This window comes from Talpa occidentalis, unplaced genomic scaffold (genome assembly GCF_014898055.3).
Source record: "Talpa occidentalis isolate TD23 unplaced genomic scaffold, MPIMG_talOcc4v2.1 talOcc4.5, whole genome shotgun sequence".
Taxonomy (NCBI): Eukaryota; Metazoa; Chordata; class Mammalia; order Eulipotyphla; family Talpidae; genus Talpa; species Talpa occidentalis.
In genome coordinates, this window is record NW_023604861.1 from 81110071 (window position 1) to 81137850 (window position 27780).

The window sequence follows — 27780 nt, forward strand, 5'->3', positions numbered from 1 at the left end:
TTTAGAGATTTAGAAAGTGCAACTGTTCGCAGCCAGGAACAGCCTTGTCCGGGAGACTGTTTATTGCAATTCTCATCCACAATACTGGATCCCTACAGTCTCTTTTATGATGTGTGCTAATGACTGGATGATTCATATCACAAAAGCCCTGTTCTTCTCTACTTCGTTTGCACAACAGCTTGTTTGCAAAGCTCCCAGCCTGGGGTCAGTCAGAGCCACAGTGTTTGGAGGAAGTTCGTCCTCATCAAATGTTTACAGTGACTTATCTGCAGACATAGGGTAGGAAAGGAAAGCCGAGGACGACGTCTGGAGAGTGAGCGAGAACTGGGAAGGGACAAGAAGCTACGGAGAAAGAAAGGGAAGGTCTAAGAGGAAAAAGGAGTAAGAAACCGCGAGCAGTCACACGCCCCAGACAGCCCAAGAGCGCGTTCGCCGTCTTCGGCCACAAGGGGGCACCCTTTCAACTTTCTTTCTGCATCAAAATGAAAAAGGGGGGCAAAGAGGAGGCAGAAAAGGCACAGCACTCCCCGCGCCAAGAACAATTTGCAAACCCACCCCATAAGATCTGAAATCTGGGACAAAGAACCGTCAGGACGGAACTGCCTCAAACTGCAAAACCTCAGCGCAGCCTCGAGAGGGGCGCGCGGGCAGGAGTCAGGAGCAGCGCCTTTAAAAAAGCGAAGTGTAGTATTGGGATTCTTGAAACCTGAAACCCAGAAACCAGCATCGGAGCGGAAACCAGAAGGAAAACCTTGAACTCTTTCGGACAATTGCTTCCGGGGAGTTTTCTGGAGCTCGAGGGGGAATAAAGGACCCGCGAGGAGGGCTCCTCGGATGGCGCGTCCCTGAGGGCGCTGGCGAGCTCGAGGCGCGTGGGAAGGAGCGGACCCGACCCTCTCCCCGGGCTGAGGTCATGGCCACCGTGGAGCAGAGAGCCCTCCGCATCGGCTTCAAGTGTCTCTCTTTGGCCACTTTTGTGCTCATCTGCGCCGGCCAAGGGGGACGCAGGGAAGAAGGGGGACCCGCCTGCTATGGGGGATTTGACCTGTACTTCATTTTGGACAAGTAAGTGCCATGAGCCGTTCCATCCCCGGCTAACCTGATGATGCTTTTTTTCCCCGGGCTGGGCTTGTCGGCAGGGTCGCTTTGGGAACGGCTTGCCTATCTCCTGGGCCCGAAAGGGACCGCAGAAGGTGCCAGGGGCTCCAGCCCCGCGCCTTTGTCAGGGAGGTGGCTGCTCCATCCCTCCCCGCTGCCGCCCGCGCGGAGCAGGCGCCGCCGCCTGTGGTGTAGACAGCCTTCTTTTCTGACTTGCTTTCTGTGACCGAGAAGTGTGCGAGGCGTGTGAGGATGCTGTTGACCTACTACGTTTCTGTGAACCCTTTAAATTTGCTTTAGAAATCGTGGTGAGAAAGCCTTGCTTAGGAGAGGCAAAACTTAAAAAGTAAGTCTCCAAGAGGCGTGGGCTTTTAAAAGTCAGTCATGTCTTTTAAAAAAACCAAACGCGTCCTACATAATGCAACACCTTTGTTTCTGACAAGGTCATGCACGCCGCCTTACGGCAGTTTGTGAAAAAATGTTAGGTGGGCTTCTCCACCTGGGCACTACTGAGCTTGAGGCGGGCGAATTCTTTGTTGTGGGGCTGCCCTGTGCATCGTAGAGTGGTGATTAGCAGCATCTGGCCTATCCGCTGTAGATACCAGTACTGTACCTTCCAGATCCCTCCAGCCCCCTCCAGTCTTGCTGGGGTGACCACCCAAAAAGCCTCCAGATATTGCCAAAGCCCCATGCGGGTAAATTTCTCTTCCCCCTCGGTTTGAGAAACTCCGGTGTAAGCGAATTCAAGTTCTTGGCCTTTGGATTGACTGGTGGGCTACCAGGGAGGTGCAGGAGCGCTGGTTTCCTTACAGAAATGGAAAGTGGTCAGGCTTCAGGACTGAGTTCAAGGGAGAACTGAATGCTGAACAATTAAACACTTCCCAAATACCCATCGATTTGCCAAACCTCAGTCATTCAAGGAAGCATCATGCTATCGACTAAAATCCATCTTCCACAATAAAAAGCCCCTCAGAAAGGTCCCTGCCCATTAAAACTCTGTGAGCTACCCAGTGCCAGGAGAGGACTTGCTGTTACGGCAGAGGGGAGATGAATTTCACAGACTGGAAAAGTATTTGGGAGTTGGAAAAAAGAGTCCTGCAAAATAAACTGGCCAGCTAGACATCAAATGTGCTTTGCAGTTGCCCCTGGAGTTTGGTTTTTCCGTAAAGGTTGTTTTGAACTCCCAGATTCTTGGGATGAAAAGTGAGATCTCTTTCTTGCAGATTTATGAGAAGGTGGATACTGAAATGTATTTCATTGCTAAGAAATGGAATTTCTTTTGTTACTTCTAGAGTCTGGGAACACTAGCTCATAGTTCAAAGACATTGTCAGAAAACAGTCAGTTGCCCATCTAGTGCTCTTCACCCTACCCCACCCCCTAAAAAAAAAAAACAGATCAGAAAGACAAACAAGGAACGGATAATTATCCCGGAATGGATAATTCAGTGATTAGAGATCACCCTTTCTCCCAGATTAATTTCAGTTGAATTAAGTTTTCAAGTCAAGTCTCACTTAAGGTTCTGAAAGAATTTATTTTGTTGTTGAGAGGAATTTAGCAAAAATGATTTTAGGTTTATCTTAGAGAGAAAAAAAACTGATTTAAAAAAAAGAGTGGAAAGATTTTTTTAGAAATAGTGAAAAATACCAAATCCCCCAAATATTAAAATATAAAGCAAATTCATAAAGAAAAACAGGATGGTAAAGATCAGAGAATAGGTGGGCAGAATAGGAAGTCTGGAAATAGATCCAAGGGCATGTAAGCATTTAGTGGGAGTTCAAGTCAAGGGAATTATTTGTTATTTTTAAAAGTGATTCTTGGGCAAATGGTAACATGAGAAATGGAAAAGATTAGATACATATTTTATACCACACACCCAAATAAATTCCAGGAGAAATGGAAATTTAAATGTTTAAAATGAAATGATGAAAGAACTAGAGGAAAATTTAGATGAATATTACTATCATCTTAGGTTTAGAGCTTTTAAAACTATTTAAGGATTTAAATACATTAAAATTTTACATTTCTCCAGTGAAAAATGTAATATACAAAAGATGTTTCAAAAACTCTTACAACACATTACTCTTTAAAGAGTGATCTTAATATGGAAAAAAGTTGTTTTAAAAAGATAATCTCAATAGAAAATAGGTTTACTACATAAGTAATTCACCCTCAAAAAATCATATATGAAATTCATTAAACAAAAATGTTCAACTTCATTAGTCATAAAGAAATGAAAAAATCAAACAAGATATAATATTCATTAAGTTGGCAAAGATTTTGAAAGATCTACAATATTCAGTATTGGTCAACTACAGGCAGTAGGTGCTGCTCTATCTTAAAATACAAATTTGTATAGTCTTTCTAGACTTGCAATGTCTGATAGAAATTTCTGTCCAAATAGAAATTTCTTTGATAATATATGGTTGCTACTATCTTTGTGTGACTATTGAGTACCTGAAATATAACCAGCACAATCAAGGAGGTGAACTTTTTACTTTAAGTTTAGTGATTTTAAATTTTAGTAGCCACATGTGGCTTCTGTACTGGGTAGTGTAGACAAGAAGAGGGGTTGGCAACATCTATCAAATGCTTTTTAAAATGGGGCTCTACTTTTCCACCCAGAAATCCCATATCCTACAGAAAAAATCCAAGATCATCATCAAGAAGTGCCTCTATGTACATTCATGACTTTGGTGTTTGTTATAATCAAGCTGAAAGTTACCTAACTGTCCAACATCAGGGATTTATGAGCTAAGGCAAGGCATATAGATAGTATTGAAGATGCATATTAGGGGCACTTGTAAGACATTTTAGGACAAATATTTAATGCTCATAATACATTCCAAGGTGAAAATATAATTACCAAACATACACATGCCAAACATTATGTGCATTATGATTGTCCATTGTAAAAAAAAAAAAAGACCAAACAACAAAACAACTAAACACACGTGTCTAGGTGTCTGCTTACGCAATGTGTGATAGTATTTCTCTCCAGAAGACAGGACTTTTAAATTATTTTTTAAGTTATTTTTGAATATTCAGAATTTTTTTTTACAATGAACATATGTTATTTTTCTATATTCAACAAAAATAAGTTACTTTGAGTTTTTAAAAAAACATTTAAAATGTGAGGCAGGTCTCCAGCCAGGGCTCTGAGCTCCAAACTGGTGATTATGGAGGATGCTGCTGCTTTTCTTTTTTGCCCTGAAGTAAATTTCTAAATGCACCATAGGATCTTTTGCAGTACGCTTAATACCCAATTGCTCTTGGGGAAACAAATGATGGGAGACCTTACAGACCCCTATTTTTACTTTTAGGTAGACTCTTCAGACTTCCTTTAGTTGTCACGTTGAAGAGAGAGATATTTGGGGGCTGAAGGAAAAACTCACTAGAACTCAGTGTGACATAGCATACTGTCCCCCCACTTACTATCTCCATCCAGGCTCATTCTTATGATTGTTGAACCCAGAGCTGGGGGTGTGCCAAGAGATAATGATGGCAAAGAGGCCCCTGGTGGTCCCTAAAGACATGGTCTTTTGTTCTAGAAAGAACCTCCTCAGATAGTGCTGTCCAGCACCAACCATAGCATGGTGGGGAGGGAAAGAATGCTGACTTGTTTTTTCCTTGGGCTTCTAAGATCCTTGGCTGACAAGACACTATCTACAGGCTGAAAGCAATGGATCACAGGGCTCCGAATTCACCCTTCTCTCCAACCCTTAGCTTCCTTTTTCCTGGTGTACGGTTCTCTTCTTTTCCTTGACGTTAAATTTCAGCTCATTTCAATTTTCAGCTGGATGCACCCCCCGGCCTGGCAGGAGCCCAGATTATACATTTAATGGAACGTCATGTTTTCTCAAACAGGAGCAAAGACTTCATAATGATAACCTAGAATACCACAGTAACACAATAGGGCATGGTTAGTGGCTTTGGTGACAGGGTCGGTGGACTGGGGTGAACAAGGCTTTAGACTGATGGAATTTCATGTTCATTTAAACATGCTTTTCTGGTTATAGTCAGGAAAAGTAGATTGCTGGGAATTCAATTAGGAATTTGGAAAGTGAGATTTGGAAGGCCTCTATCCAGAGAAAAACAATCAAGGAGCAGCTAGGTCCTTTAAGTCTCCCAGGAGTGCTAAAATTAATGCACCCCATTGACCATCCCATGGACATGCACACAGGGCTCTTCTCTTGCAGGGCTCTTCAGGTGTTACAGCACATATTTATGAATCACATATTGGTCTGTTTTATATAGAACTAGTAGTCATTGACATGGAAAACATGGATTCCCATCATGAGTCTCTGGGAAGTGCTGTTATATTCACATGTGCCCTGAAGACCTCAAAAGTAAAATGGTGGGTTAAAAGCAGAGCAGGAGTGGAGGGCATGATGGCTGGGAGGGAGACAGTAGCACTAAGTAGCTTATTTACAGGACATCCCTAACCACAGTCTGTCACCCAATAAATCCTTACATTTGTAAAGACATCCATGCACTCATTGCATACTCCTTCCCAGTAGAACCCCAGACTCCTCCCTCTGCTACTTCCTTTTGGCTCAGCACCAATTTTCTCTTTCTTTTTTCCCCACACAAAAGGACCCCATCTTGCCACTCACCCAGAGTTTCAACCCTAGCACCCACTTGGATGACCCCAAATTGGTGATGTTATACTCTATGTATTTTACTCCAGGGACATGGTAATAGAACACATTTTTGTGGCAATAGGCTGGGAACCTCACCTTACCTTCTGGGTTCCAACTACTACCTCACAAAAAAAATCTCTAGAGTCAGAATTAGACTCTCCCAACACTAAGACTATCTCACAATACCTCCTACCCCCAAACAACCTTGCTTGGTAACTAGGACAAGCTCTACTGTCCTTAATGTACTGTTAAACCTTTGTCTGACCCACTCTATTAAGTGACCTGCCCAAGGATCTTGGATAAGCTCCTGATGGAGCTGGGACAGTGTTGGTTCCTAAGTCACACCCCAGGTCTTTCCATTCATCACTGCCTGTACAGTTGGGACATAATGAGAAGTACATGGAAATACAACTAAAACACCTGGGTGGATTCCAGGAATTAAAAAAATCCCACATTAGAGTTTCAGTAAATGAAGGCACATAAAACAATTAAGATTATTCCATCAAAAAGCTGCTGCTATGCTGTCAAATCAATTGTAGTTGATTGAAGGTTTCAGGAACACCAACCCCCTGCAGTCCAGAGATGCTTCAGAGCACTGGGGGATTAACTGATATAAGACTATGAGGTGTGCTCAGGACACAGGATTATGATGCACTTAAATGCCCAATAAATTAATAATTTGTTCAGATTGAATCTCATGGGAAAAGGGGATTCAACTTTGCAAATGTGTTAAAACACACAGATGTAGCTTGTTTTTAGAAATACTTTGAAAGAGAGCTTCAAGAAAGGAAAATGCAAAATTGGCTATGAATCAGGAAAAAAGAATCCCTCAGAAAATGCTGTAATTCCAAGACAATTCTAAGAAATAATAATAAAAAATCAATAATAACAAAAAAATCAAGATTCTCAGGAACCAGGAATATCTTTCTTTTTCTTCTTTCCCTTCCTTTCTCCCTTCCATAGAGCATACTATCCTCAGCCTTTCTTCCCTTTTGAAGTAGATTTTATGGTTGCCTTTCAACATTCCTCCAACTAGGTTCTAGGTAAGGAGAAGACTTAACAGACCAGGGAATAGCTGGTAGAACTTTCTACAATTGGAAAGTTTGATGTGTGGGTCAAAAATAAAAATAAGTAAGGCATAAGTGTTTTGTATTTCTGTCTGGGTCAGCCAAGTAATTATCTCCACTTTCCTTAGCTGTGGAGACTTGGTAAAAGTCAGTGTCAAGCTGAGAATAGTATCCAGGAGTGTTGGAGGAAGGCATCCGTCCTAAGATAACCTGCAATTATCTCCAAGTGCTGAAGGACTCCCAGTGGTCCAGGAACAAACTCTGGCATCAAGAGTGAGACTTGGCTGTCACATAAATGCAAATGGGATTTGTTTTATGCTAATTTAGAACGTGTGTTTATTTTTGATATGTGGCCAAGAGGCTGGATTCCGCCTCTCCTAGAGAATACTCAGCAACAAAAGACAAAGTGGGTATTTGGACATTTCCTGACATGTTTCCCAGACATGCCAGGTTTGCACTGAAAAAAAAGTAATTCTATTTCTTTGATTTGGCTGAGCTGACTCATTCATTTGGCATAAATATGTTCTCAATCCCAATCACAATTGTGTGTTCCATGAAAGCATGGATGACACAATGCCTGTTGCAAACAATATCCTGTTCTGGGAACTGCAAGCAATGTAAAGAAGCAGGAAGCAGCCCTAGACTACTTGCTCTTTAGGGGGAAGGACAGTAGAAGGATTTCAGGCAGACAAAGCTAAAGACTCCTGGAAGATTTTGGGAAGGGCCAAGGGAAGTCAATTTCTGATCAACAATAAAAGAAAATAGTAACATTTACTAAGTCTTTGCTACTTACCGAGCACTGTGGTAAGCACTTTGCCTGTGTGATTCCATGCAGATTTTATGATCATATAAATTTAGTACTGTCGTGATCACCATTTGCCACATGAGGAAATTGAGGTTTAGAAAGGTTAGTGGTCAAGGTCACTTTTAAGTGGCAAAACTCAGCCTTAAACTTAAGTCTCATGCTTTATGCACAAAGATGGAAAGACTAAACATGCAAACGAACACCAGATTAAGCAGGGTAGGTCATGTTGTGCTGAGATTACAAATAATTCCCCAAAACTCAGTGACCCAAAACAACAACAGTAGAAAAGCTAATTACATATTTATCATTTCTGCCTATTGACATGTCTGATGGGAGGCATCAGGGACTCTGCTCATGGTTGTTGTTCTGGGACCCAGATTGGTGGGAACTCCTTAACTCTAGCTTCCACTATCACATCTGCAAGGGGAGAAAACACTGAGAACTTCTCACTGGCAGTGAAATGCTTCAGCTTATAGTGACTGGCATCCTTCTACTCATGACTCATTGGTCAGAACTAGTCACTTGCCCTTATCCTACAGGAAGAGTGTGGAAAAAATGGCATCGTCCCATGTAGCTAAAAGAAGAGAAAAGCCAAATATGGGTGAGCACTAGAAAGCCTCTACTGCAAACCTACACACTGCTTTGGCATGAATAAGCAAGAAAGGAATAGTCATTTAGACAGGGAGTAAGGAGATCATTTCTGGAAAAGGTTTCGCTTTGAGCCAGGTCTTAGATATATTCACCAACCTGAAACTATTGTCTGACGTGAGAATTCAGACCAATCTCTGAGGCTGTGATGGCTCCTGTTCTTTTTCTCCCTTTCCCATGCCACATGTCCTTTAGATGAAACATTCAGTGGACTGGGTAAGGGGTAGAATTAAATAAGATAGAAGGAAGAAATGGAGTTGAGACAAGCTTCCCTGCCACTTAAATATTAAACGAGTATATTTGAAAGTGAGAATCTCTGTTTCCATAGTTTGTGGAGCATGGGGAAATTGAAGGGAGCTCTGCCCTGGAATAGCACAGTAGTTGATATGACGTGCAGAGGCTGATTCAGAGACTAAATCAAGAGTAACTGATCTCCAAATGAATGTGTTTCTCCATGGGGGTGTGGCTGGCATTTTTGCTGGGACAGTTTTTCATTGTACAGACCTCTAGGATGCTTAGCATTTCCAGTCCTTACTTTGTAAATGCCATTCACCTTTCTGGTCAGTGTGATATCCAGTAAATAAGTGCCTCTACACATTTTTCTCAATGCCTTCCTGTGAGATGCCGCCACCCTGGTTGAGCACCCCCAGATTACATGTAAGCAGGAGACATATCCATCTAGAGGAAGAAGTGGAAAGGTTTCAGCAATAAGAGAAACAGTAGAAGTTGCAAATCTTGGAAATTAATATGTTCTACCAGAGCTACTCATCCAGGAACCAGATCAGCTGTTCAATATTCAAGTTCCAGATCCAAAGGTTAAGGCAGGCAAGTGTATTTTGGAAAAGCTTCTCCTGTGATTCTGATGTAGTTCTCTCCCTCCCACAATAAACAGTGATACTGAACAGGAAGACAGGAAAATCTGTCCATAATGATGTCCTTTCTTTTCTCAGGTGAAAATGTAGGTGAAGCAGCAGACACCAAAGAACTGGATGTCAAGCTGATTTCTTATTTTAGATGGTGGTATGGTGGTAGGAGAAGCCCAACATGATATGGAGCAGGAAGAGCAAAGGTCACAAACAGACCATACTGTGCACTTCAGCATCACCAGGTCCTGCCATACATGCACACATCTGTAAGCCATGGTGTTGTCTAGGACCGTCATTTGCTTCCCTTCTGTCAAGACTCTTACATGAAATGTGCTCCAGTGCCTCAGCAATGAATTGAGGGTCAAGCACAAGAGTTAAAAGATCCAGCTTTGGAGTTAAAAGACCCAACTTTGGAATCAGGAGTCTCTGATTTTAAATACCAGCTCAGCCTTTCACCAAACTTTCTAACCTCAGGAAAATTGCTTAGGCTCCCTGAACCTCAGTCTCCTCATCAATAAAATAGGCATTAAGAAGTGTTGCAAAGATTAAATAATATTAGATTAAAACCTCAATGAGGCATTTGGTATGTGAGTGCCATAGTGGTGGTGGTGATGGTGGTGACCACAGTGGTGATGGTAATTGAGGTGGTGGTAATTAGCCCCAGAGAAAGGGAGTGCAATCTTCTAACAAAAGGCACCACCCTAGAGTTCAAGCAGGACTGCCTGACTAAGATAAGGAATATATTGATTCAATTTAAAATGTATCAAACTGCTAAATTTTTGAAATTATAAAATATATAGAATATGTCCCTGGTACTTCAGGATTTCAGTTTAGTAGAAAAGACTAATTGCAGGGGAAGAGAATTGGTGAAATAATTTTGGTTGAAATGAAAAAGGCTTAGGAGGATTCATATAAGAGGTAACTTTGAATCTGGAACTTGATCAGTTGCAAAGGAGCAACTTATGGGAAAGCATAGTGACACATACTGTGTGACATAGACATGACAGGGGAAAAAAAATGGACTTTCTCATACAAGCAATAGGTTATGGGATTAAAGGAATTTAAGGCAAAGGTGGCAAGCATATGTGTGCATGTGATTATAGGTATAATCCTATATAAGACTATATGTCACTTATTCTTGTAGTGGGCATGAGGAAAAAAGAATAAAGGAAATTGAGAGCTCTTTTATGGGGAGTAGCATCAGAACTTGAGCCAATTGGGGGTGAATGAGTAGGAGAGGAAAGAATTGCAAGGGTAAGGAGTAGGTTTTAGAAGGAGGAGTTAGTTCAGTGTGGATGTGTTAGGTCTGGACATGTGACACATTTGGGTGGAGATGTTGAGTGGGCAGTTGGATTTATATCCTGGAACTGAAAATAGATACTTGAGTGTTCTTAGCCCAAGGGTAGTAGGTGAAATGTGGATATTTATAATAAATAATGTGGAGATAATATCAAGACAAAATCAGAATTGGAAAAATATCAAAAAGAAGTGGAGTTTATAGAGGAAGATTATCAGGGTCCAACCTAAAGGAATTATCAATAAGGATGCCTGTGTAAAAAAAGGAACTCCACTACACAGAGCTGAGAAGTTGCCACGACAGTTAGAAGAAAACCAATGAAGAACTGTACCACTGAGATGAGAAGAGAGAATTTCAGTGGAAGATCAGCTAGATGTTGTCCCCTAAAAAAGTATTTCCTTTTCTTTTCTAGTCTTGGTGACATCACCAAAAACCCAGCCACTTAAGTGCAAGATCTGAAGTGAACCTCTTTCTCATATTGCCAGGCCTCATAGTATCTGTTCCCATGTCTCTCCTTTGTCTACCTCATTCTCTGCCCCATCGCTGCCTTAGTTCAGATCTTTACCATTTCTCATTCAGTTCACTTAAGCAATCTCTAAATTGTTCTCTTTATCTTCTTTCTTTACACTTTCTCCCACCTGTGTTCTCAACACTGGTATCAGATTGATCTTTTTAGAACAGAAACTAATTTTGACATCATTTTACCTACCCTGTAAACTGTAACACTTCTAGAATGCTTTTAGGATAAAACGTAAACTCCTTAACAAGGTATCCAAGAACTTTATTGCTCAGGCTACTATCCATTTCCCTGATTTCATGGCTTACCCTATCCCACATCCTTGTAATTTCCAACAAAACTATATTGTGCAGTTCCCTCAACTAACCCAATGCCCTTTCCTGCTTTTATTTTTAATTCCCTTCATTACCTGTCCCACCTTTACAAAAGTGGATGCCCTCTTACCCTTTGAGATAATTACTAATAGTTGGTCTGCTCCTGTCATTAGCTGAGGGCTTTCCATGGTACAAAAAAAATCAAGAACAATCAGCTTTCTACATTACATCTTCATTCAAAATCCCTTCCCTGTTGGGACTTCCTCAACTCTGTCACAATTCCTATCCCATAATACGGAGTGACTAGCCCAATATCAAGCAAGGGATAGAGAAAAATAAACTTTAGCATTTGTCCTCTGAGTCTCTTGCAGAAGCCTTATCTTTTCTTCCTCCAATGGCAATACTCAGCCATGTACAACTCTAATTAATAAGTACCTGTAGGAACCACCTGGAACAGGATTTTCCCAACATCTTGGTGACAAAAGGATTATGATCGGAATAACAATTATCCAGTTTGTAGTATTACATAGCAAGTAAAAGTGAAGGATCCTAAATGTGACTGTACACCAGTCACAACAATAAACAATGTAAAGTAAAAGGAAATGCCACTGGACAGCTATAATCTAACTACTAATAAGTAACCATGTTGCTTAGGACATTCTTGACCTATTCTTGCTGAGCCAATGGAATTATTAATAGCTTTCTATTTTACTCTTGAAAGAATCTCAGTTTGGATTTTAAATTATATGATCATCCTGCTTATGAACTGTCACACAAGATAATGCCAAAGAAATAAAAGGGGAGAGGATTGGAAGTCAAACAGAGAAAGCACCTTGCACACTTTATTGCATTGTAATGGACAACCAGTGTAGTGCTCCTGATTCCATTTTGAGTGCACAAATTTTTAAGACCTTTCCTGGTATCCTTACCCCCAAATATTCATTGCGAAAATTCTTTAGCACTTCTTACTTATCTTAGCACCTAAATCTATGAATTGTATTTGTGCATTTCCTGACCCTTCCACGAGGAGGCAGTGGTACATAGGTGTTAAAAACACAAGTTTAGCCTCAAATTGCTAAAACTACACTGAGGAAAAAAAGATAAGAAACGGAGGTATCGCATTATCTGACTTCAAATTTTACTATAAAGCAATAGTCGTAAAAACAATATGGTATTGGCAGAAAAAAAGAAGATACATGGATAAATGGAATCGAATTGAAAGCCCAGAAGAAATAAGTCCACATACATACTAGCACCAGACCTATGATCCTAAAAACTGGGGAAAGAACAGTCTCTTTGATAAATGTTGCTGGGAAAATTGGAAAGCCATACATAAAAGAATGAAGTTGGATCGATTTGTTAATACGCACACAAAAAAACTCCAAGTGGATTAAAGATTTAGATATAAGACCTATAACAATAAAATATATAGAAGAAAACATTTGTGAAACACTTCATGATACAAACAATAAGGATATTTTTTTGTGACTTAACCCCTGTGGCAAGGAAGTTAAAAGTAGAAATAAACAATTGGGACTACCTCAAATTAAAAGGCTTCTATACAGTGAAAGAAAATATAAGACAAAGACATCCTGGTGAATGGGAGAAATATTTACAAAACATATAACTGATAAGGGATTAATACCCAAGATATTAAAAAACTCATACAATTTAACAATCAATAAATGGATAGCAGATTTCAACAGGTAGTTCACCAAAAAGGATATCCAGAAGGCCAAAGGACATGAAAAATTGTTCATCATCACATCTGATAAGTTTAAAACCACAACGAAATGCCATTTCACACCCATGAGAATGGCACACATTAAAAAGACACACATCAACAAGTATTGGTGAGGATGCAGAGGAAAGGAACTCTATTGCACTGTTGGTGGGAATGTGAACTGGTACAACCTTTATGAAAAGTAACCTGGATTTACTTTAAAAAACTGAAAATAGAAATACCCTATGACTCAGCAATCCCACACTTGGACATATGCCCAAAGAATATGATACCATCAACACAAAAATCCCTTTGTTCCACAATATTCATAGCAGCATTATTTATAATAGCTAGGACCTAGAAGTAGCCTTGATCAATCATCAAGAGATGATTGGATCAAAAAGATGTGGTATATCCACATATGGAGTATTATATAACCATAAAAGTATGAAATACAGTAATTTTCAGCAAAATGGAGGGAATTTGAGAGAAATATGTGTAGCAAAGTATTTTAGAATGATAAAAACAAATACTGGATATTACATAGCAGACAATTCAATAATGTAAAATACTCTCGAAACCATGGACATCAATAAGCATCTTGAAGGCTCTGAGGTAGAGAGGGAGTGGGGTGAGTAAGGAACATGGGGATATAAGGAATGGTGGTGGGGGGCAGAAAAAGAAGTGTTGACCAAATAGTAGAAGTTGGTCACTGAGAGGGAAGAACACAAGGGACTGTGGTGATGGTTTATGGGTGATATAGTGGCAAGAGAACCATGGGGACTACAGCGATGTAAGAAAATAAAATAAATTAATTAGAAAAACCTACAATCTTTTTGATCATTGAATAAATAAAGCAGAAAGGGGGAAATATAGTAAAAGTAGAGCTTTAAACACCAGAGGGGAGGCTGTTTAAGCATGGTGTCTAGAACCAAACCACCCAAGGTCAAGTCTCAATCTTACCACTTATTGGCTGTGTGTCTTTGAGCAAGTTACTTCTTTGTGAACTCATGTTTCTCATCTATAAAAAGGAAACTAATAGTACCGTCTGGGCACACAATAGGTAGTTGTGCCCAGAACAGTCTTATGAACCTATAAGCAGTGCTCATTAAGGTCTAGCTATTATTATTATTATTAAATGGCAATTAATGTAAAATGTTCAGCACAGTGCCTATGTAAGTACTTAATGAACATTGAATGTTGTGATTATTAATTTTTATAGGCACAAAAGGACCTTGTAAGCATTTCAAAATCAGTTTGCTGAATCAATCAGTATTATCTTTTGTATTTATGAATGTATAAATATATCCAGCAAGATGCAAATTGAGAAAGGACATATACTTCATCAGAAATAAAGACATTGGTGACTTTTGAAAGTCACCAATTGGTGCTATCTTAGGGAATTGTAAGTACAGAAACTGAAATTTAATGAGTTGAAGGGCTTAGTGGGAAATGGGAAAGGAAAGAAAATGTATTTATGACTTTTGAAAATGAAGCTGAACATGGATAGTTCCTCCTTCATATCTCCCCCACTGTCATATAAACCTAACCCCCCTAAAAAGAGGAAGTCTTGATTAGGCATCTGAGGAAAGCCTTCACCAGGTCCAAAGATCAAGGACAGTGACATTGACATGCAAACATTTTTAAGAAATTCTCTGGAAGCAAATCAGATGGACTGAGTTTGAAAGAGGTCAGCTAGGGTCTACTTTCAACCCTGTTGCTAAGCTGTAAAAAACATGTAGAGAAAGATTCTGGAGGAGTCCCAAGAACAATCCCAAAACTAGAAAGGAATTTAAAGTAAAGAGTGGGATGTAAGAAGGATGAGAACCCTACTTGCCATTGTGCATTAGCATCATACAGAAGCAGCTGCATTGGATAGTCAAAGAAGAAATGAAGCCACAAGAGAGAAAGCTCATGAAAACCAGGCATCTTTGTGAGAGTTATTCTGTCCAGCATTGCAGAGTCCTCCCCACAGATCCTGTGATTCCAGGGAATTGACAGAGTTCTGTCTTGATCATGTGGATATAACAAGGATCAGGAATGAGGTCAGGTACAGCACAATAGAGAGCCTGAAGTAGAGACCAGGTTAAAAAAAAAAAAAAAAAAAAAACCATTACATTACATACAAGGTGGAACTGGAGTAATCTTGTCCAAAACAAACACACAACACTTGCAGGGATGACGTTCCTTTTGGCAAAAGATTAAAGTTTATTCTATTTTCCACTCCCCTAATTGATGGAACACTAACATAAGCTTACTTTAGCCTTTAAGGCAAACTTCTCTTCCCAGGATTAAGTTTCTTAAAGAAATCTGTAAGTGGGGCCTCCCCGGTGGCACAGCGGTTGAGCGCTGGGTTGCGAAGCTGCCCGCATCCTCTGCAGGGCCGGTTCAATCCCCAGCTGCTCCCCGGCCACCGGAGGAGGGTCCCACATGGTGCGCAGACCTCTCCTGCTGCCCGCTGCTCCCCTCAGCAGTGTACTTAGGTCCTTCTGCCTGCTCTGCTCCCCGCTCTGGCTCTGGTGAATTCTCTCACCCTCCCGCGCTTCTGACTATACCCAGTGCTTGTATAAATAAATAAAAAATAATAAAAAAATAAATCTTAAAAAAAAAAAAGAAATCTGTAAGTGTGAGCCAATGCAACATCTATCTTGTGTGTGAGACAATGCAAAATCTTCTCTGTTCATTTGTCTGTCACCTAATATTGGAAAGCAGAAACCAGATTTAGTTACACCTTTCCATATTCAAGGATAAGGTCTACAAAATTTTAGTGACTTAAAATGATTAAACGAAAGTCTTTAGATGGAGGAAAAACAAATTTATGGAAAGAATTTCAACAAAAGAGGTCAGCTTTAGCACCATATATTTTGTGTTCTCAATGAAGTTAAGAGATTTGTGAAATGGGATAAAATATGAGAAGACAAGAGACCTATAACAGTTAAGAAAATATAAAGTAATATGGAAAAATTTAGTCACTGTAGATGGAGTACAGAGCAGGATTGACATGGCAGAAAGTGAAATAAATAATAAAGTATGTTTGAGTAGGAAATGAGTTATATGAAAGTGATGAGAGAGAAGATGATAGTGAATGACAAAAATAGAATTCCAATAGGCCAGATAATTTGGGTTGCTAAAGAATGACAATGGTGCTAAAAGAAATCTTGAAAGATTTACTACAAGTGGATTTTCTTGATTTAAGAAAAACTGAAAATCCAAATGCGAATAGTTCATTAAGTAGAAATATAAGTTAATTAATTAAAAGAGACTGATATTTAGATACTTCATGTGAAAATTTTGAATTTCAAAGACAAAAGAGTTTAATGAGGGCGAGAAAACATACACAGGTTACATGCAAAGTCCCTGCAACATTAAATGGTAGATAATGTTGATAGATAGATGCAACATTAAATGGTAGATAAATTTATGACCAAAATGTTACATTTAGCCAAAAACTCACATGTGAAGAAAATAAAAGACATAATTCAAATAGTTGTGAATTTTTTTAAAACAGGATTAGGGATAATTTTCTTCAAGAAACCATGCAAAAAGTGAATCAAAGATTGAAAAAATACTTTAAAATATGTTATTTTATTTAAAAAAGGAACAATGACCACTGAAGTCATTCAAGCAGATCGATATTTAATTAGCATTTTCAATAAACTTTTAGATGATCATCAAGCATCAAGAAACCAGCAGTCTGTCAGGAGGAAGAAATAAGTGAAAATAAGAAGCTTTTAAAAAATATATGCCATTTTCGAATCGTCAACGCTAATGGAAGCAATATCCACCACACTGAATATTGCAGAAAGTAAATTCATTGGAATACAGTTTAAAAAAGGTATCCTTAAATAGGGACTACACCTGAGGGGAGACATCAAATTTTGTAGCATAATGAGCAATGATGTAAGAAAATAAGTAAATAAGGGCCTCCCCGGTGGTCCAGCAGTTGAGCGCTCTGCTGCCCGTAGCCTCTGCAGCACCAGTTCGGTCCCCGGCCGCCTGGTGAGGGTCCCACATGGCACTCAGCAGACCTCTCCTGCCGCGCCCGCTGCTCCATTCAGCAGTGTTATTTCATCAGGCTGTCTGTTCTGCTCCCTGCTCTGGCTCTGGTGAACTCTCACCCTCCCACGCTTCTGACTGTACCCAGTGCTTGTATGTATGTATGTATGTATGTATGTATGCATAAATAAATAAATAAATAAATAAATAAATAAATAAATAAATAATCTTTTAAAAAAAGAAAAAAATAAGTAAATAAATCTTTTCCTTGAACTCAAGAAGAACAAAGAGATTAAAGTAATAAGATCGAAGATAAGTAATATAAAGGTTAGGAATAGAAATATCCAATATATCTTTAAAAAATTCTAAGAAGAGATAAGGGAACATTTACAAGAGATAAAATAATTTAAAATGATGATAAAATCTCATTTTCCTGAGCTAAAGAAAAGAGTTGATCCTTCACATCTAGAGGACTAACCAAGTCTTCAAGGATATTTTTGAAGAATCAACAATTTATATAATCTTAGATAAATTATTAAAATACAAGAGTAAATAGGTCTATTCTTTAAAAAGTCAAAACAAATAAGCTTCCCATTTTCTCCTTCCCTCCCCCAAGGATAAAGCAAAAGTGAGATTGGCATTAGATTTGTTGTTTAGTCTACAATATTAAACACTCAAAAAAATCTCAGGGCCTCCCCTGGTGTCGCAGCAGTTGAGCGCTGGGCTGCAAAGCTGCCTGCAGGCTCTGCAGCCCTGGTTCAATCCCCAGCTGCCGTGAGGGTCCCACATGGTGCCACAGACCTCTCCTGCTGTGCCCGCTGCTCCCCTCAGCAGTGTATTTCGTCACTCTGCCTGTTCTGTTCTCCGCTCTGTCTCTGGTGAATTCTCTCACCCGCCCAGCTTCTGACTGTATCCCGGTACTTGTATAAATAAACCTTTAAAAAAATTTTTTTAGAAATTTGTCTGGAGTAAAATGTGATACTGCAATTTTATAAGTAGGATTCCTCAGACACACAAAAATTCAAAGTGTATGCCATCCACATACCCTTATTGAAAAAAACAACATGAAAATATCGACATCAAATGGGAAATGTGTTGGAAGAAAACTATAAGAAAAATTATTTATAAAAGAAACAGTAATCAGTAATGGCACTGGAAAAAATGTCAGAATGTTATCAATAAGTCTACATAGCAAATACAAAATTTTAAAAATGGATCTCAAAGCAGTACATGTCAATTTTTCACTGAAGATACCAAAAATTACTCCTCCTACATTTACATATACCAATCTCCCAAAAGGTTTTTTTCATCTACAAATTCCTCGTTCTCCCAAATCCATGTACTGGGTAGCAGGAGGAATGGAAATCTCTCAATTTTGAGCCAGTGTTAGATTACAGTCTAGTATGGGGACTTCTAAATATCTCTTTAAGTGAAATGCTCACTCTTTCATATTTTGCCCTCCCCCACTAAAATCTGGAATTTTGAGAGGAACTAATTTGCCCTAGTAAGGATGTTCTTTGGTTTAGGACCAGGTGGTTTCAATGGAAAGTCTTACTACATCTTCAAGTAACAGAAATTTTCAGAATTAAACTTAAAGACAAAAAGATGGAGAGTTTCCCAATTTATTTTAGAAAGTTAACATACAAATGACTTCAATATCTCCCAAAGATAATACATTCATAGACAAAACTTTTAACCAATTTGAAAAAAAAAAGTTTAAAATCCAAAAATCAGATATCATTAAAACAAAACCAACAGTGTAGTAAAAAATAATACACCAAGACCAAGTAAAATTTATCCTAGGAATACAAGGGGGCTTCAATATTTAGGAAATGTATAAAGATAACTCACATTTATTTTGACTACCAAATACGAATACCAAATTATTTTCTCAATAGAATCTGAAGACATTACACTGAATATTTAAGAGTTCAAAGAATAGAGATGACATGAATAATAATTAATGATTTCATATGTACATCTTAAATCCTATACCCTACAGAGAATAAACTTTCCTTTCAAATGCCCATGAAATATTTATTAAGTCACAAAGAATGCCTCCCTATAGGTCCCAAGACACAATTTTCTAGTCCACATTCTCAGCAATAAATAACAGGAAATGAATAGTAAACTAAAACTTCAGCTACTGGGAAAAAATATATAGATTTTTATTCTATCTCATTATGAGGAAGACTGAATACAAGTTACTGTCTAGGCCGGAGGTTAGGACGACAGCCTACAAGTGCCTTCAGGGCCCAAAATATGTACTGCCTGACCCTCTTAAGAAAAAATCTGCTCACACTTTTACTAAGAAAACACTTGCCTCTTAATAGAAATAGGCCAAAAAGATGGATGCAGAGTTTTATGGGCCAGGGACCTATACACACCTTGGGGCTCCAGCTTAGTTTAATGCTCTGCTGTTGCCATGTTGAAATTCTTAAGTTTTGAGGAAGAGGAGTTGCATTTTCAATTTGCACTGGGTTTGACACATTATGTGCTGGTCCTAACTGATATTCAATGTTTTTAAAATAAGGAAAATCAAATGAAGAATAAATTTTTAAAAATCTGTGACTTGTAATTGAATACATCCAAATAAAAACTATAGTGGCAATCCATTTTCATTTATAAAATGTACAGGTATTTCAGAAGGGATTTATCCTATCTCCATAGACAATGAGAATCTTACAAACATTAGATTTAATCCTCTAAACAATCATCAAGCAATAGACATTGTTATCCCCATTGCCTACAGGAAGCTGAAATATAAGAAAGTAAAACATCTCGGGCAAAGGCCATAGTATGCAATTTGGCCATAGTTATCAAGAGTATTAGAATTATTTTTAATAAACTTTAACCCAGAAAATCTATAAGAATTTTTTAAAAGTCCAGTATAAAGAAATGCAGTAATCAAAAGTATGTGTCTCTGATAAGAAAAAAAATTATTCTTACCATATTTAGACATACAGAAAATAATTTAAAGCTGCTTTGCATTTCTTCATAATTCCCTCCTGCTGGGTGCAGGTGTATCAAGGGTAATGAGGAGAAGAAGCAACTTTATTCCAAAATGAAAATCTCAGCCCATTGCAAGAATCTGTAGATTTGTCTCTTAGGTTTTTGTCTCCCCCTTCCTTGTACTTCTCTGGCTCATAGGTCTATATGCTTGGGGGTGGGCAGAGTAGGGGCTCTGGTGTACTTATGGCATAGATGTAGCAGGGTCTCCTGACTTCCCTGGCAGCCACAGTGCAGCCCCTTGTATGGTCATGGTCAGTTGCCCAGCCTCCATAGATCACATTGTTATGGATGTCACTTAATGTGTATTTCAGTTGTGGGAAATATCTTTGGGGGAGCTTCCTCAATTGTAGGTTTCTCAAGGACACGAGTAACAATCTTGTGTTGGATTTGCACCAGAATTACCAATAGTTGATATAAGAAAATGTTTTTTGGCGTTATCTGGTATGTGTGTGCGTTGGAAAAAGTGAGCTGGTAGAGATATTTTCCTATATCTTTTTGATCATCATCTATAAGAAAAAATATAATTTACATCTTGATGCAGTATTATGCAATACTTACAAATAACTGACAAGTTTCACATAGCATTTCTTTCTGTTATAGTTTGCAATGTATCCTGTTTCCATTTTATTTTAGGTTTTTTTGTTTGCTTGTTTGTTTGGTTTTTTTGCTGGCAACATCCCACCAAACTGATTTCCAAAATCATTGCATCTTATAGCTTAAAAATCACTGACAGTTGAGCTCTGGACCACCCCTGATGCCGCAGCCTTTGCAGTGGCAGTTCGATCCCCGGCCATCAGCGAGGGTCCCACATGGCATGCAGACCTCTCCTGCCGTACCCGTTGCTCCCCTCAGCAGTGTACTTCATCACTCTGCCTGTTCTCTTCCCCGCTGTGGCTCTGGTGATTTCTCTCACTCTCCAGTGCTTCTAACCGTACCCAGTGCTTGTATAAATAAATAAATAAATCTTTAAAAAAAAAAAAGGAAAAGAAAAATCACTGACTTCATAACCATCCGTTACATTGCTCACAAGTCAGTGGGGTGGGCTAGGCATCCTGCATCGGATCTCCATGACAGGCAGGAGCAGGATGGGTAGTCCAGACTCAAAAGTCCTGCTGAGTGACTTGGTTGGGATCTATACTGGTAACTAAGGAAGCTAGAGTAGAGGCAAGAGTCAAGGTCAAGCTTTTTTGCTCAGGAGGAGGGTTTGTCTATGACCCTAGTAAGTACTTGGACAAGAAGATCTGGGCCAGGTTAGAACTCCAGCCAATTAAGGGTCTGGAGTGGTAAGGCCAGGAGGAAGGAGAGGAAAGTCAATGAAGAAGCTGGGGAGAGAACAGAGGGAGATAACAAGTTCAGGACCTTTGACAGTAGGACTAATTTTGTTTTTTTTGGTTTTTGGGTTTTTTTTTTTAAAGAGTATTTATTTATTTATACAAGTACTGGGTACAGTCAGAAGCACGGGAGGGTGAGAGAATTCACCAGAGCCAGAGCGGGGAGCAGAGCAGGCAGAAGGACCGAAGAACACTGCTGAGGGGAGCAGCGGGCGGCAGGAGAGGTCTGCGAGCCATGCGGGACCCTCCTCCGGTGGCCGGGGAGCAGCGGGGGATCGAACCGGCACCGCAGAGGCTGCGGGCAGCTTCGCAACCCAACGCTCAACCACTGCGCCACCGGGGGAGGCCCAGTAGGACTAATTTTGGATCCCACTTAGTAGCACCTGATGCTGCCGTTCCCTTCCTGGATTAGCTGGGGAGCTGGATGGGTCACTGAAGACATCAGTGACTTCATCTGGGTGGGACTAAGAGAAAGTGGGGACTGACAGTTTTATAATGTTTATACATTAGGCAATAGTGCTCCTTCAGGATTAAAGGGTGATAGTTCCAACTGTGACCTCTCTTTTTTTTTTCCTTTCACTGTATTCTGCCCCGTGTACAAAAGAGGTGGGAGTGGGTATTTAAACAGAATTTGGCTCACTTGATTTTAGCTGACTCAGGTTGTATGTGTGGCTAATGGAAAGAGCTTGTGTTTTCTAAGGAGCCTAACCACAGGAGATTTTGAAACTCAAATAAATACAGAAGAATGCATTTGAGAGAGAAATCAGAATGAGATTCAGATTTCTTGTTTTGTTATTACATTTTGCATTCTAAACCCTTAGGAATAATTTTACATAATTCTACCAGGTTCTACCTATCATTCAAGATCTAAATTAAGTAACCCCTGTCAGATTCTGTGCAAGCAATGCGAATCATTCGTCTTCTAGTTCTAAAAGCACAGCCCTAAACTGCAGTTCTTGTCATGAATATTACAGTTTAATTCACCTTTCTTTCCCACTCAACTCTGAATTCCTGTGGGGAAAGCATCATGTTTTATCCATCTCTGCACCTGAGGCAACCAGAATAGTGCTGCATAGTAAGCTTTTTTTTTTTAGTTAATAAGAAGTATGACGTTCCAGGTACAATTCCCCTGCTGGTGGTCATGCCAAATACTCAAATTAGCTAAAATAGGTTCAGTACATGAAACTATAACTATAAAAACTATCTCTAATATGAGGAAGGACCTGGGACTCTATCCTTGTCTTTTGATTCCTTCTGCAGTGCCCCTTAAAAGTTTCTAGAACAATTTACATCCTTAAAAATAGAATAAAGGAAAACATAATAAACACCCATGAGTTCTCCACATAAAATGAGCAAATGTCAACACTTTTTCACTTTTTTTTTTTTTAAGAAATAAAATGTGTGTGTGAGAGAGAATGTGTGTATTCATAGATGGTATCTACTGATACATATTCAGGTTATTTATGTATTTTTGACTGTATTACAAAATGCAACAAGGAACATTATTTTACAAGATTCATGTACACATGCCCTTGTTTGTAAACCTAGAAATAGAGCAGCTGGTCATAGGAAATGCTTATCTTTAAAGTCACTAGGTATGTGCCAAATTGCTCTCCTAAGTAGTGATATCAATTTCCATATCCACCAGCAATGTCCCAGCACTCCTGCTTAGCCCATATTATCACCAAATCTTAATACTCTCAGACATTTAAATTTTCACCAATCTGAAGGGTATGAAATGGTGTTTCACAGTTGTTTACGCATTTCTATATCTACTAGCAGAGTTCTCTAAAATGTTACTTCAAATGTTGATTCACCATGCTTACGGAGACTGCCTGTTCTGGTCCTCTGTCTGCTTATTTGTTATTTGACATCTCCTGGACACTAGTCTTTTTCCTTTTATATTTGTTGAAGACATCTTTTCTTATCTTGGAAATTATGTATGGTATCTTCATTCAAAATTGTAGCCATTTTAGGTGGATAAATTATCCTTTTCTTTAAAAGAATTTGTACTAGAGGGTCCTTATGTCTTGAAGAAAAGAATTTCATTTCGGGGCCTCCCTAGTGGTGCAAGGGGTTAAGACATGACCTATGAAGCTGTCCGCAGCCACTGCAGCACGAGTTCTATCCCCCAGCCAGCCAGGGAGCTACCCACATGGCACAGCAGACCTCTCCTGTCTTGCCCGCTGCTCCCCTCAGCAGTGTACTTCCGTCAACCTGCCTTTTTTTGTTCCCCACTCTGTCTCTGGTGAATCCTCTCACCCCCACACCTCTGGCTTATACCCCAGTTCTTGTATGCATAAAAATAAATCTTTAAAAAAAAGAATTTCAATTCAGTTTTATTTTTTACTTTTTTAAAGATTTATTTATTCATGCATACAAGAACCAGGGTACAGGCCACATGTGCAGGAGAGTGAGAGGATTCACCAGAGACAGAGCAGGGAACAGAACAGCAGACTGACTGAAATACACGGTTGAGGGGAGCAGCGGGCGAGACAGGAGAGGTCTGCTGCGCCATGTGGGAATCTCCCTAGCCGGCCGGGATCGAACTCTCACTGCAGAGGCTGTGCACAGCTTCACAGCGCTGCGCTCAATCGCCTGCGCCACCAGGGAGACCCTCACTTCACTTATAAGTCATTTTCACAAAACATCCTTTGAGAAGTTTTCCTAGAATTGAAGTTATAGATTAATTTAGAAAAAGTGAGATATCCTTAGGATGCAGTCTTTCTTTTCATCACTAAGACATATTATATCACTTCTGTTCAGGTCAGACAAACATCATTTCTGGGTATCTGGCAGAGAAAAATAAATTCTCCTAGAGATGGATTATACTCAACCTGAATGAGAATTTTATCCCAAAAATAATATTAGGGATATTATACCGTGAAAATGAAGGTATAGAATCTACTTTGCACAGATTCATCTTAAATAGCTTTAATATATTTTGAAAGAAAAAAATAACAAATAACTCTTTAGAAGTTGAAATTAAGTTACATGAGTGGATAAAATAATAAAAGTAATTTGAAATCAGTGGAAAATGCTTGCAGTATAACATGTCAGAGTATAAGAAGCAAGCTCTAACCTCAACAACTATTAGAATGACGGGCAGAAATGCAGAGCTCAGCTGTAACAGATCCTTAAGTGAAAAGAAGCAGGCTTCCTAGCTAAAGAAAAGAGTGGGTTAGAATAGGAAAACCTAATATGAAGTCACTGCAACAGACTGACTACAAGCACTGTGGAAAATATTTGTAAGCTGAATTGAAGCAGGAATAAATGGCATCACTGTCAATCCTGGGAAATATAGAAACCCTGTTCTAAATCTAAAATTCTAGGATTTCACATATACCAAAAAAACAGTTTCCTTCTTTTTTTAGTAAGAGGATTTCTGGATTCCTTGTGAATGAAATGAAAGACTCTGTAGTTTGACTTTTATTTTTTGTATGGCAAGTTACATTTGCTTTTCTTAAATGTCAAACTATCAATACATTCCTGAAATAAAATCCACCAATTAATTAATTATTCTTCTTTTGGATTCATGTTAGATTAGTTTTACTACTGTTTTATTTAGAGATTTTTGCACCTATATTGAAAAATGCCATTGTACTCTTTTTGAGGAGGGGGATTTGTTTATCTTTATTTGGGTATCTAGTTGGTACGAATTTCAAAGAAATAAATTGGAATTGTTTTTCTTTCCCAATAGAGGAATAATTTAAATGTCATGAAATTAGCTATTTCACAAAGATTTGAAACTAACCTGTTAATAAGTTTGCACCCAGGTGTTTTCGTTTGTTTGTTTAGTGTAGGAGGGTGTGGAGTGGGTGGGAGGATTGGGAGATGACATGGGAGGAGAGCTTTACAAAATATTTAGGAGCTCTAACATTAAATCTAAATGCCCTTTCAAATAATTCTAAAGTTATTGAAGTTTCAGATAATGAGCCCGGTTAATGTGTAGGTCAAATGTAAAATCAGAGACTATGAAGAGAACTCCTGATAATAATATCTGCTTTTGTTTTCCTAGGTCGGGAAGTGTGCTACACCACTGGAATGAAATTTACTACTTTGTGGAACAGCTGGCTCACAAATTCATCAGGTGAGTAAGTCAGGGTTTATACTTTGCCATCAGTAAAACGAGTCCGTATTTGCTATCTTTTAATGACTGGTGACTCTAGGATACTTTTTTTTAGACTCTCAGATCCTGGACCAGAGATTTGATTTGCTTTAATCTTTGTCACATATTAAAGTAGGTTTTGACTTCATCTTTTCAGGAGGAGAACATTTGGGTTGTAAGAGCCAATTTTAACTTTTCCTCTCTGTTATTAAATAACACATATTTTTGTAGCTGGATCATGGGCATTTCTTTCACAGTGAAATTTCTTTCACTGGGGCAGTTGGCTTATCCTGACTGGGCATCTGTGTGATATATTATAGTAGTCAATGTGTGCTGATATGCCCAGAAATTTCCCAGTATTAGCACTAAAAATCTCAAATCCTGCATGCTTCCCTTAGTCCTGGGCAAAGCATGACAGTTGGCCAGACTAACTAGGTGCCCTATCAAATAGAATCCTCTGAGCACTCTCAAAACTGCTAAGGCAGGAGAATACAACTTTGAACACCATCACTATAAACCTATAGGTTTTAGCAGTCCTGCTTTCCAGTAAGTATAGACACCCACTAGTGTAATAAAGAAGCTAGTTTCACCTTTCTTGCATACAGCCTCCAAGGGATAGCACAATTGTAATAGCTTTCCGGAATGTGCTTAAAACCAGTTGTCATGGTTTTTGGTAAAACTGACCTGATAATTGTAAATACTAGCCTATCTCCCCTCCTGCTAAATGGCCTCCATAGAGTCTTCCAGCCGATATGAGTAACCATAAATGTCTTCTTTGAATAACATTCTTATTTCAGAATACACGTTGTCTTCTGAGACCAGGATAATAGCAAATGTATTCCCTCCAGATACAACTACGGGTCTTAACAGGTCCCTGCCTGCCTGATTGGAGGGAATTGGTTAGGAAGTGTCCCCTTTTGCCTTATCAAAAATTGGAAGTTGCTGTAGGAAGCATCTAAACCCATATAAAAAGGGAAAACAGATTTTAGAGGAAGGAGGGGAGACAAAAGAAGAGGGAGGGGAGAAAAACAAGTACATCAGTGGTAGTAAAAGTACTTTTGTGGGTTTTTTTTCTAAGATTTATTTATTTATGCATACAAGAACTAGGGTACAGGCCAGAGGTGCGGGGAGTGAGAGGATCCACCAGAGACAGAGCGGGGAACAGAACAGGCAGATCGACAGAAATACACTGCTGAGGGGAGCAGTGGGCAAGACAGGAGAGGTCTGCTGCACCACGCGGGTTGCTCTCCAGCCAGGGATCGAACTCATGCTGTAGTGGCTGTGGACAGCTTCATAGGTTGCGCCCCATCCCCTTGCGCCACCAGGGAGGCCCTTATGAGTTTCTTAGAGCTTAGAATTGAAAGGAATGACTTCCAACCCATCCTAAGAGGTATTAACTAACTCTCAACTTGAATAGCTCTGCTGAGAAGCTGCTGTCTTTTGAGGCAAGCAGTCCAGGAGTTGGAGGATTCCAGTTTCCAGAAAGTTTTTGTCACTGATCCAAAGTGGCCTTTCCTGCACTCTCATCCTTTGGTCCAAGGGAGTGATATAAAACAAGTCTGCCTCCAGAACTTGACAGTATCTGCTGTGTCTCCACTTGCTATTTTCATCTGTCCCTGTGAAGCAGAGAAGTCTACTGGAAAAGGCTTTGAAGTTAGTCAGATGTGGATTTTAATCCAAACTCCATTGCGCAACCTTAGCAATTTACTTACCTTGGCTGAACCCTAGTTTGCATAGAAGATCATAAAATAAAACATGTGCAAATCAACGAGTACCTGGCTTTGAGTGGGCACTCAACACTTCTCTTTCCCAATTCCTTCAGCAATTCCAGAATCTTCATTAGCTTAGACTCAAAGAAGTTAGAGGTAGGAGTATGGAGAACTAAGTGACAGCTTAATGCAGTCTTCCTGTTTTATAGATAAAGAAACAGGACCAGAGATATTGGCATAGCTTTATCCAGACTATGAGGCATTTTCCTCTGATTGTTTCAACTCCCACATAGTGCGGCACCACGGCAGTATAACTGTCAGGCATACTCCAAGAGGCAGAACTATATTTTGTTGACTGCTGAAGGCCAAATGTCTGTGACAGCTCCTGCCACATACATAGTTCATGCTTAATCAGTACTTTTGAATAAGTGAATAAAATATGAGAAGGAATGAATGGTTTTTATTTATTCACTTCAAAAGTCTAGGCAACTGGTCCTGCAAGGGCATATTCATTCACTAATAATCACTGATGCCAGTGCAAATATGTCATTTCAAATTTCAGTGGAATCCTTGAAATATCAAGTCCTTTTGATTGTCTTTATTGTGACTTTCTCCTGTTTTCCTAATAACAATTCTAACTCTTCACTA

At 39.3% G+C, this 27780-nt stretch overlaps 1 protein-coding gene across 1 annotated transcript in view; it reads left to right on the forward strand.

The window, feature by feature from the left end:
* The first annotated feature begins 209 nt into the window (after positions 1-209).
* Positions 210-27780, forward strand: part of ANTXR1 (ANTXR cell adhesion molecule 1) — a 226043-nt gene continuing 198472 nt past the window's right edge. The window contains exons 1-2 of the mRNA XM_037527535.2: positions 210-1065; positions 25334-25405. Of these exons, the coding sequence (XP_037383432.1) occupies positions 914-1065; positions 25334-25405 (224 nt within the window). The 5' untranslated portion in view covers positions 210-913. The remainder of the gene's footprint in view (positions 1066-25333; positions 25406-27780) is intronic.